The following is a 12513-nucleotide window of genomic DNA, read 5'->3' on the forward strand; positions in this document are numbered from 1 at the left end:
AGGTTTTACTCAAGAATAAGATAAGAAATTTTTGAGCAAAGGAGTGATATGACTTAAATTTTAACAAGGTTACTCTCACAGCTGCGATGAAAGCAGACCCATTAGAAGAAGGGCAGAAGCAGGGTAACCAGTTAGAAAGCTACTGCAGTAATCCAACCAAGAGACTAATGGTGGAGGGCTTAGACCTAGGTGGTAGGGGAAAGTGGTTACATTTCAGACAATGTCAGATATAAGGTGTGAGAGAAATAGAGTGATCAAGGATGACTCAAGATCTGGGACCTGAACAATTAGAAAGATAAGATTAACTAAAATGGAGAGACTACCACAGGAATAAGTTTAAGGGGTGTACCATGACCCCGTTTAGTTAGTTAGCGAGCTCCATTTTTGGATATATCAAGCTTAAGAAATCTATTATGCATCCAGGGGAAGGTGCAGAGTTAGCAGCTGGATATCAACCTGAGCTCAGAGAAGTCTGGCCAGAGACATAAACTTGGGAATCATCAGCAACAGAGCATATTTAAAGTCCTGAGACTACATGAGCTTGCCGAGTGTGTATATAGATAAACAAAAATTTTAAAAACAAAAAAGGAAAAAGAAAGGGGTGGAGGAGTAAAGAAGAGAAAAGAAAAAGAAAAATAAAGAAAAGAGAAGCACAGATCCAAGCACTGAGACCAGGACATGCTGATGTTCAGAGATCACAGAGTCGATTAGGAAAAAAACAACTGAAAAGGAGCAACTAGACTTAGGAGGAAAACTAAAAATACTTACGGTATCCTAGACAGATGCCAAGTGAAGAATTTCAAGGAAGAAGTGATCAGTGATGTCCAATGATGCTGAGAGATTATGTAGGATGACAAATGTGAATTAAACATTGGATTTAGCAGTGTGGAAGTGTGGAAGCCATTGATGACCTTGAGAACAGCAGTCCACAGACATGTAGGAGCAAAACCCTAACAGAAAGGTTTCAAGAGTAAAACAGAGGGGAAAAATTGGAGACAATGAAGATAAGGCAACTTGCTGAAGTTCTGCTGTAAGTAAAAGAAGAGAAACAAAGTAGTTGCTAAACAGAATAGGGCCAAAAGAGGGGTTCTTTTATGATGGTTGAGGTAACAGCATGTTATCAAACAGTGTGTTGATGGGTATGACCTCATAGAGAGGGAGAACTTGATGATGCAAAGGAAAGAAAACAAGGCTGAAGTAATGTCCTTCAATACACAAGAGCAAATGGAATATAAAACACAAGTAGATGGGTTTGTTTGTTTAAGATAGGAGCCCAGGCAGAGTTCACCCACCATATCAAAAGAGAAGGCAGATTATAATACACAGATCTCTTAGAGAGTTTTTTGACATACATCATTCCACTAGTCTATAATGATACTTTTCTATGAAGTATATAGTTATTATTCCTATTTTACAGATGAGAAAACCAAGGAAGAGAGGTTAGGTAACATAGATAGTATAAATAGCTAATATGTGGCAGAGCCAGAATTTCAACCCTTGTAAACTGATTCCAAAATCTTTGCTCTTAACCATTATATTTCCTCTCCACATGGGAAAAAATTTCTGAAAATAGTGTTCCAACAGTAACAGTAGGAAAATTGGACTGGACAGCTAATGACACAGTATTTATTAGCAAAATCTCCACTGGGGCTTACTAGAAAATTCTCAGGCTTTAGAGTCAGACAGACTTGGTTTTGAACCTCGGCTTCAATTCCTAACTTTATGCAACCTCAGGAAAATGACTCTTTGGGCCTACATTTCCTCAACCGTAAAACATTCAGAAGATTAAGTACCCAGTAGCATCTTGCCCAGAATCATACAAGGTGTTCAACAGTAGTAACATTATGAGTATGACCTTCCTATTTCCCTCTTCCAATCTTCCATAAGTTCCTCCTTCCAATCCTCTAACACTATTCCCTTCCTATAATGTTCATTTCTCTTCCTGCATTTTGCCTTCATGTTAGTTATCTTATCTGCTGCCTGCCAAATTACTGACCATTTCAAAGATCTCAGAGGTCTAGTAGAAGTAAACTACAACTAGACTCTACTATGTTTTCTTCACATCAGACAAGTCCAGCTCAGAAAGACCCTTAGTTTAAAAATAGCCTAGTTCCTGCCTCATCAGCTATGTATGCTAATTTTAACCCTGGAGCAGAGCCCAGAGGCTACAAGAGCCTTACAACGGACACCATCACTACTTTAGTACATCATGCAGTTAGAAAAGGGAAATATCTTCAGTTTGGTGACAACTTTATGTTTAAGTATTGCACGTTAGACAGTATGCATGATAAAACACTCAAAACCTAGGAACACTCTACACTCACCTGCAAAGTGAAGTGCTATGTCACGATACAGTTCTCTACTCATGTTCTGAAACTCAGCCTCCTGCCACACTTTCCCATCAGGTGTTCGAATCTTGGTCTCTGAAGGATTGAAGCCTAATATATAACCAACAATACAGAACATTCTCATTAAAGGTGCATTAAAAGTTTTGTTTGTTATATTCTTTTATAAGTGAGATAAAATTAATAAACTGTAAAATTCACTCTTTTAAAGTGTACAGCTCCCTGGTTTTTAGGATATTCAGAAAGTTATACAACTATCACCACTATCTAATTCCAGAGCATTTCATCACCCTGCAAAGTAACCCTGTGCCCATTAGCAGTCACTCCCCACACCATTCCCTCTATTCCCTGGCAACTACTAATCTATTTTCTATCTTTATGGATTTGCTTGTTCTGGACATTTCATAAAAATAGAATCACACAATATGTGGTCTTTTGTGTCTGGTTTCTTTCACTTAGCATTTTGTTTTCAAAGCTCATCCACCTTATAACACATATAGAAGCTTTATTTCTTTTATTGTTGAATGATATTCCATTGTACAGATATACCAACATTTGCTTATCCATTCATCAGCTGATGAACATTTGGGTTGTTTCTACTTTTCAGCTATTATGAATAATGTCGCTATAAACATTCATGCACGTGTGTGTGTGTGTGTGTGTATGTATATATATATATGTTTTCAATTCCCTTGGGTATTATACCTAGGAGTGGAATTTCTGGGTCATATGGTAACTATGTTGAACTTTTTGAGGAACTGCCAAACTGCTTTCTAAAGCAGCTGCACCATTTTACATTCTCACTAGCAATGTATGAGGGTTCCAATTTCTCCATATCCTTACCAACATGTGTTATTGTCTGTCTTTTTTATTAGCGCCACCCTAGTAGGTGTGAAATGGTATCTCACCGTGGTTTTGATTTATGTATCCCTAATAACTAATGATGTTGAAATGGTTTATAAGCTTTCAAAAGAGGAATCCATCATTAGCTACCACATAATATGTTAACAAATACTGTTTGGAAGAAGTAAGCTTCAGTGAGACAAAGCAATATACATTTGTTCAAAAAGACTAGAAATGGAGATGCACTAAATGATAAAAGAATGGCAATCATAAATTATGGATATCAGAGCTACAAACTACCCTTCTCAAGACTAAAAGAGAGACAATGCTACTCATTCTCCTTTTCTTTGAATACAGGCATTAATTGCTATCATCTGTCTGATTTTGCCTATGGCTGAACAAATGGACAAGCTGCTGTCTACATAGGCAAAATGCAGCCAAAGTGTGGAAAACAGTTCTTTAAAACATACCTGTTCAATTTCTCAACAAACATTACACATGTGCTATTTCCTAGAAATCATTCTAATTTCCTACTTCAAATTTATCACTACTCTTTTAAGAAATATACAGAACTTAGAATGTTATTTTGCAAAAAAAATAATAATAAAGTATCAAATATGGATAACCAGAGTAGTAATAAAAAGATTTACATTTTCAAATGGGCTCCACTTACCAAAGAATCACCATTAAATATTTTGTAAAATTAAATCAATATAAAGAATGGAGTCAAAAATTGGTAAAAGTACTTTAGAAGTGTTAGATAAAATGTACTGGTAAATTAATTACATGTCTAATAAAAAATAATCTATTCAGCTCTTAGGAACAACAGCATAAGCTTTATTTTACCTGACATTTGTAGCATGGGGCACACACAATTATGCCTATAGCTATATAAGGAAAATGTTTATAAACATAGTGTTCAGTCTATTGCAAACCAGTTTGTAACAAGAAAGTGTGGAAATTCCTTGTAAAGCTACCTTCCTCCAACATTTCTCACCCTCATTCCATCTCTCTACATTCAACCTTATCATTTTTTCTTCTCTACTCTTTAGGAAACATTTATTTCTATGGGAGCCTTTCTTTATATTTGATCTTTACTAACAAGTTAACTTTAAGAAGCTTTCAATATCTACACATCAGTTTCTCTTTCTGTTTCCCAGTTTTTATTTCCATTCTCTTTGTGCACATTTTTTCTTACTAGTTGAATTTACTGAATAGAATAAAATTTATACTGTGCATTTACTTGTGTCCAAGACACTGTACTAAGCTCTAAATAAAATACAGATGATCAAAATAGGCTCTTAACCTTCTTGGGCATTTAAACCAGAAAGAAAAAGATATGCAAACCACTAAGTATAAGGAAGAATCACATAAACACCACTGTGGGGCCTCCCTGGTGGCGCAGTGGTTGAGAGTCCGCCTGCCGATGCAGGGGATGCGGGTTCGTGCCCCGGTCTGGGAGGATCCCATATGCCGCGGAGCAGCTGGGCCCGTGCGCCATGGCCGCTGGGCCTGCGCATCCGGAGCCTGTGCTCCGCAACGGGAGAGGCCACAACAGTGAGAGGCCCGCATACCGCAAAAAGAAAAAAAAAAAAAAAAAAAACACACCACTGTGTTCACTACTTCAAACTTTAAACATACACACACAAAAATGTAAAAACAAAGTTTAGAAGGGGTTTCATATGCTAACAACTGTATAAAAAGAGAAAGAGGGGCTTCTCTGGTGGCGCAGTGGTTGAGAGTCCGCCTGACGCACGGGTTCGTGCCCCGGTCCGGGAGGATCCCACGTGCCACGGAGCGGCTGGGCCCGTGAGCCATGGCCACTGAGCCTGCGCGTCCGGAGCCTGTGCTCCGCAATGGGAGAGGCCACAACAGTGAGAGGCCCGTGTACCGCAAAAAAAAAAAAAAAAAAAGAGAGAGAGAAAGAAAACACACACACACACCCTCTCTCTCTCATTTGTATATGAGAAAATTATCTCTGGAATGTTACACAAATTGTTAACACAAGTAACCTCCAGAAAGGGGACCAGGAGGTTGGAGCACCAGAGTGATAGAGCTTTTCAATATACATCCTTTTCATCTTTCGAATTGTGAACCAAGTGAATTTATTATGTATTTGAACAAGTGAAATTAAAATGTCACTTTAGAATACAGTATATTGAGGGTTTTAATTTACACTGACAAAAAGTTGGCAGAAAACCAGTTCTTCACCGTTGGAAAAAATAAATCCATTGCTCAGGACACTGGAAACCATATTCTGTTACGATTTCTGAAATGTATACTACTTGTCATTAGTTAGCCTCCCAAAAGTTGTATTCATAATACATTTTAATATGAAAATTAACATGTTAAAAATTAGTAAGTAAAAGGAATACACGAAATCCAGTCACAACTCAAAGGAAGTTACACTTAAGGTTTTCACTCTGGTTATTTAAGGTTGTCCTCTTTTTTTAACTTTTAGATTTTTATAAATTATTAAATAAAATATAGATTCAAATCAACCATCTTGACTTTGCCTTAGTGGAATAACTTTTGGAATTTCAGAACTTTGACTTCTAGAATGAACAAACCTTAAAGGTACAATCTGTATTTAATGGGTCTGATATAAGTATTGCCAAAGTTTTGGATAATCACTATCTCAGAACCAACAAGAACATTCTGACCCCACCATTTGCTATCTGCTCTGTCAACAGTGTGGACAATTACTACTACATGGCACACAAACTACTAGAAGGATAAGAAAGAATTTTACTAAGGGAACTACCCACAATTTTATCACAAATTATGTAGAATAAACTGCTAATTATCTATCTTTTATCTAATTCACAATGAATAGCACTAGCAAAACGTAACAAACAACACAAAAAACTGGTATTGCTCAAACTTTAGATAGTTAAATTTGTTCTGTTAAAATTAACAGAAGAAACAAATCTTGGCTATATTTTGATCTTCATACATTTATCCAAACTAAAAACTGAACTTGAAAAAATATCCACAAAAGAAAGGCCAGGGGCCTCCCTGGTGGCGCAGTGGTTGAGAGTCCGCCTGCCGATGCAGGGGATGCGGGTTCGTGCCCCGGTCTGGGAGGATCCCATATGCCGCGGAGCGGCTGGGCCCGTGAGCCATGGCTGCTGGGCCTGCGCGTCCGGAGCCTGTGCTCCTCAACGGGAAAGGCCACAACAGTGAGAGGCCCGCATACCGCAAAAAGAAAAAAAAAAAAAAAAAAAAGAAAGGCCAGAATGGCAGGAATTTTAAGACAAAAGTCTAACACTGAGTAACCTCACCAATGAATCAACTCTTTATTAAAAATTTTATATGGGTGACCCTGTGAAAATAGTTTCAGGAACAAAAAAATGCAAACTCCTAAAAACCACCATATATAAAAACTTGAGTTGGGCCAAAAACAGATATTCTCTCTGAAAAGCATCTTCTCAGTGGAAATCTGATTTAAATATTGTTTTCTTAAACATGGAGAAAACCCCTGTCAAAATTCGAAGGTTAAGGTAACAACAGGGTCCAAATGTCAGTGCCAAAATAGTCTATAACCAAGTATTAACTGGCACTGACTGAATTATCTTTCAAACATTACTTCTGAAAGAATTCCTAATAACAATCCAAATACAGTGGAAGGATAAGAGCAATATTCTTTCAGTTCTCTGAAAGTTGTACTAATTTTTATTTTCTCTTTTGTTCAACTTATTAAATGTTCATATAGTGGTTCTCAAACTATAAGAACCTCGAGGGACTTGTTAAAAATCCCAATTCTGGACCCTATCTCCAGAAATTCTGATTTAGATCCAGTGTAGGGTCCAGGAATCTGCCTTTTTAGCATGCATCCTGAATTAATTTTTTAAGGCATTAGATTTGAGAATCACACCCTGTCCTAAAGATGGTCCTCTCTACTCAAACACATCCAAGGGAGAAAGGGAGACAAGGAGGCAGGAAGACAAAGACATAAAGACTGATTACAAACCTTTATACGTTGGAGCAGGTGGTGCTGTTGCCACTTTCCTGACCTTTGCTGTCACTGAGCTATCAACATTAACAACCATTACTGCATGGTCAATATGACCCAGATTCTGGCCCTGGTCATTTGTTTCTTCTGAGTGTTCCCACTGTTTCCTAATCCGCTCCTTGAGTTTTTCCAATTTAACATCATGTTGTCGCCGCTTTAGGATATCTAATCTTTGGGAATTACAGGTACTAGTAGAAGACGGAGAAGAATCAGTTAACCGTAACACTTTTGAATCAACATCACGGCCCATGTTACACACAGAAGCCTTCAAAGTGTTCTCATTTCCTTTTGCTCTATTAGGCTTTTCTTCATCACTTCTCATAGGAGCTGCCATCTTAATCAAACATTCAGAATTTTGCAATGCATCAATTGTTGGTCGATCATTTAAAAATCTAACAACTGTATCATTGACGACAGATGATTGGGAGCTCTCAAAATCACAGCAATGTATATTCCGATCTTCCAGATTGCATATCATCCGGTTCCCCCTCTCAGGCTTCTCTTCATTAACATCCACACAATATATATGCTTTGACTCTAAATGGCTGGGACTTATGTTGGACGGTGTACCATGGACTTCCCTGTTATTAAAAAATAATTAGCTTTGAATGAAGAGTACAAAAACCAGTCATACAAACTGAATAGAGAACTCTAAGCTAACATTAGAGACCCCAAAAACCTAGAAGTTCCAGTAAGGTAAAAAAACCAAAATAACCATTACTACTATTAAAATTCAGGGCTTCCCTGGTGGCGCAGTGGTTGAGAGTCCGCCTGACGATGCAGGGGACATGGGTTTGTGCCCCGGTCCGGGAAGATCCCACATGCCGCGGAGCAGCTGGGCCCGTGAGTCATGGCCACTGAGCCTGCGCGTCCAGAGCCTGTGCTCCGCAATGGGAGAGGCCACAACAGTGAGAGGCCCGCGTACCACAAAAAAAAAAAAAAAAAAAAATTCAATGCTCAGTGCCTCCTGTGTATCAAAGTTTAGATTATGGCAAATAATCTAAATCATAATCTGCATGTTATAAAATAAGAAATATGCAAAAGATGCATAGAGAGATTTCCTTAAGAACCCCAGAAAACAGGATTACAATCTGACTTTGCATATTCACTGGACACTATTACCAAAATGTACATTTTACTTCTCCATGAAATCTTAAGAACTAGGAAAAAAAAGTTCTCAAATTCTGACATTTCATATGTATAACTTCTAAATAATGTACCAAATTAGCAAATAGATTGGGAGTAGAAATAAAGTGGAAGTACAGTAAATATTTTCCTCCAAATGAATGTGGTTAGTAAAGTTTAACCTCTCTGAAACACAGAAAACTTTTCTGGCAGCTTCAAATTATGTAAAGCATATCTAGAAACACCACAATAAGCAAAGGAGACTGGACACAGCCAAAGTACATATCACAAAGTCCATGTTCTCTATTCATAAAAACACTAGCAAAAGTATTCCTTAACAACTATTTTTATTTTACATATCATTCTAATAAGTTATATTTTAGGAACAGAGCAGTTAATTAAAAGGGAGGTTAATGAAGACAAGCCTCAGCAGAAGGAAGAATACATGAAAAACTACCCACCAGGGACTTCCCTGGTGGCGCAGTGGTTAAGAATCTGTCTGCCAATGCAGGGGACACGGGTTCGATCCATGGTCTGGGAAGATCCCACATGCCACGGAGCAACTAAGCCCATGCACCACAGCTACTGAGCCTACGCTCTAGAGCCCGTGAGCCACAACTACTGAGTCTGCATGCCACAACTACTGAAGCCCACACGCCCTAGAGCCCGCACACTGCAACTACTGAGCCCGCGCACCACAACTACCGAGCCCATGCTTCGCAACTACTGAAGCCCACACCCTCTAGGGCCTGGATGCTGCAACTACTGAGACCTGCGCGCCTAGAGCCTGTGCTCCACAACAAGAGAAGACACCGCAATGAGAAGCCTGAGCACCTCAATGAAGAGTAGTCCCCGCTCGCGGCAACTAGAGAAAGCCCGTGCAAAGCAACGAAGACCCAACGCAGCCAAAAAATAAATAAATAAAATTTTTAAAAAAAGAAAAGAAAAAGAAAAACTACCCAACAAAGTTATAAAAGCAGATAAACAACCATCTGAACCTGCAAGGTCTGAAAGAGTAGCATTTACCACATGTGGCAACTGAGCACTTGAATGTGGTTAGTCCAAACTGAGATGTGCTATAATGTAAATTACATACCAAATTTTAAAGATTTAAAACAAAAAAGAATGTAAAACATCTTTGTGTGTATGTGACTACTAAAAATCTTTAAATTACATATGTGTGGTTCACATTAATGGTTCCATTGTAAGTACTGATCTAAATGTTTCATGTATAGGCATAAAATTCTAAATGCCACAAAAATTCTTAGAGTCATGACTCTATTACAGCATAATATGGTAATTTTGTATCTATTTTGAGCGCACGAGTGTGTGCATTTTTCTAAGGAGATAGGCCACAGTTTTCATCAGATTCTCACTGGGGTCCATGACCCAAAAAACATTAGACCCTGTTCTGAATGGCTGACTATTAAACAAGTTGGGGGCTGAGAACTGAGTTCTGTAGCTTCTCTCTGTAGAGATCAAGACTAAATTCAATTATTTTCACTATCTTGACCAGACTGCAACAATTCACAGGTCTAAAATTAGCACATGTAGAGAATAAAATAAAGCATAAAATGGTAGGTTATCTACCATGCTTCTATCTTAAAAAAGGGAAGAACAACTCACCAAAAAAAAAAAATGTAATTTCACACAGTCTTTCAATCACTCACTCATTAAATATTCACTATACAGTTCTTTCAACTTTTCTATGAATATGAAAATTTTCATAATAAAATGTTGGAAAAAATATCTAGAATACTTAGTAAACAACAGGCATTAAGATAATGCTTTGAGAATAAGACAGATTTACAGTCTTAGATAAACTAATGTAATGGGTAGTTATGGAATCAAAATATAATGCAACATGAAAGTGCTCTAAGAGAGGAAGCACAGAGGAAGGGTTAAATAAGCTGGAGAATGAATTGGGGTAGAAACAGATCTGGCAATGTTTCATACAGAAGGTGATAAAAGAAACTGAATAATTCATTTGTAGGAAACATATTTATTACAGTGGCAGTGGTCTGGAGCAAATATTACTACTTCTTCTCCCCAAATATTCCATCTGTAAAAGAACAGAAAGTCAGCATTTCATAATATAAAAGATTTTGCTTTACCTTTTTGGAAAATGAAAAAGGTAATAATACTAGATCCAGAGTGCTATGAAAAACTGAGAAAATAAACTATACTCTTACTATAAATACTACAGATTAACTATTTGATAATTTTAAAAAAACAAAACAAACAAAAAAACACTAACCTGTAAGAAACCAAAGGTTCACGAAATTCCACACGATTAATTTTCTTTACGTTACTCTCCAGGGTGGTAGCTCTGAGAGGACTACGAGATTTCTCTTTTCGTGATTTAGAAGATTTGGAGGTTGGAGCATTAACCCAAGAATCATCCAGGTATCTACCATCTGAAGAAAAAAGAAATCTATGAGAACATATGATATAAAATACGACTATCTCTGAATGTGGCTAGTATTTAAGAAAATAACTTAGGTATCTATTATTTCTGAAATCCCTGGTTGGATATTATATAAGTAGAAGGGAAAAATTCAGGTTAAATTATTACAGTAACTCAACTTATAGAGAAAGACTATATTCTGAGCAAACAATGCAAAATAAAACTACATAAAAAATTCCTTTTTGTCAAAAGTTCTGACTCAAAAAAAGAAGTATCAGATAAAACCCAAGACTCACAGATTAATAAAAAAGAATCACAGTATCGGTGGAAAGTACTAACCTGCAGGTTTATCCCACTAATTATGCAACCACAGAATTAAATATATGAAAGGTAACCAAAGAAAATATTTACACTGTGTCAATTTATGATAGTATCTCTAAGACAGATATTCCAATTTTGATTTTAAACCCCAACAAAAAAATATAAATCTTAAGTCAACTAAATTTCAAAGTGATATACCTGTGAATTAAAAAAAAAAAGACATTATAACCCTAAAGGCTCAAAATCAAATTCTCATTAACAACAAATGAAAACTCACTATCAAAGGTGATGCAGTGGTGCTAAGTCCCTGATCAAAAGATGGTGAAAATGTCATCTACAGTCACTGAATACAAGGCTGCTTCGTAACTACTCAGTACCAAAGAAAAAAAAACTAAATGCTGATGAGGTATATAGTCTCTGACAAAAGAACAAGGAAATACATGGGACTATAAGAAGAAATTAAGTTGAAATAAAACATCAAAATTCATATTTAATATATTTATATCTTTGGAATTAACCTCATACATACCTTTTCTACTTATTTTTCTGGTAGCACTTGCAGAAGATTTCTTGGTATCCATGACAGAATCAAACACAGCTGTACTCGTAGGGGTTACTTCCAATTTGTTTTCAATGTGTCTCAGCTAAAGTTTAAACACCATCAAAACAAACAGTTAATCCTGTAAATTAACCAGCTACCATCAATTTAATTAGTTATTTAAAACTATACTGTCCAACACCTTTCTCCAAAGTAGAAAAAACTTAGGAATGCTTTATTTTAATTAAAAAAAAATAGCTTTCCCATTATTTACTACTTAAGCTCTACTAACAACTGGCTCAATGCTGCCCAAATCTGGACAAGAAAATCAAAGAGTCTGTAGAACATCAAGGAGTTTCTATTTGTCCTGTTGACCTATTTTTTTAATCATTGAGTTTTTTAAAAGCAGTAAATTTTCTGACATTGTATGTTGTGTATCATTAAGCTACGTATTTGTGCATTTCTATATATTTTATGCATTTTACATGCAAAAATGAGGAAAAAACAATTCAGCTAGACTAAAATTTAGGACTATTCAAAGAGCCACGACTTTTTTGTTTTGTTTTGTTTTTGGCTGCATTGGTTCTTCACTGCTGCGCACGGGCTTTCTCTAGTTGCAGCGAGCAGGGGCCACTCTTCGTTGTGGTGTATGGGCTTCTCACTGCAGTGGCTTCTCTTGTTGCAGAGCACGGGCTCTAGGCTCACGGGCTTCAGTAGTTGTGGCTTGCAGGCTCAGTAGTTGTGGTGCACAGGCTTAGTTGCTCCGCAGCATGTGGGATCTTCCCAGACTAGGGCTCGAACCCATGCCCCCTTTCATTGGCAGGTGGATTCTTAACCACTGCACCACCAGGGAAGCCCGCCACAATGTTTTATAGTTTTATATCTACAGAATAAGTTTCACAATAAGGACAAAATTCAC

At 37.1% G+C, this 12513-nt stretch overlaps 1 protein-coding gene across 3 annotated transcripts in view; it reads right to left on the minus strand.

Annotated features, from left to right (window-relative positions):
- Window positions 1-12513, minus strand: part of CEP350 (centrosomal protein 350) — a 143416-nt gene that overhangs the window by 115063 nt on the left and 15840 nt on the right. For all 3 annotated transcript variants that reach the window (XM_082612726.1, XM_082612727.1, XM_082612725.1), the window contains exons 4-7: window positions 11586-11700; window positions 10586-10745; window positions 7162-7784; window positions 2325-2438 (exon numbers count right to left, since the gene is read on the minus strand). In XM_082612726.1, coding sequence (XP_082468852.1) covers window positions 2325-2438; window positions 7162-7784; window positions 10586-10745; window positions 11586-11700 — 1012 coding nt within the window. The remainder of the gene's footprint in view (window positions 1-2324; window positions 2439-7161; window positions 7785-10585; window positions 10746-11585; window positions 11701-12513) is intronic.

Source organism: Mesoplodon mirus (assembly GCF_964341445.2).
Source record: "Mesoplodon mirus genome assembly, chromosome: 3".
Classification (NCBI taxonomy): domain Eukaryota; kingdom Metazoa; phylum Chordata; class Mammalia; order Artiodactyla; family Ziphiidae; genus Mesoplodon; species Mesoplodon mirus.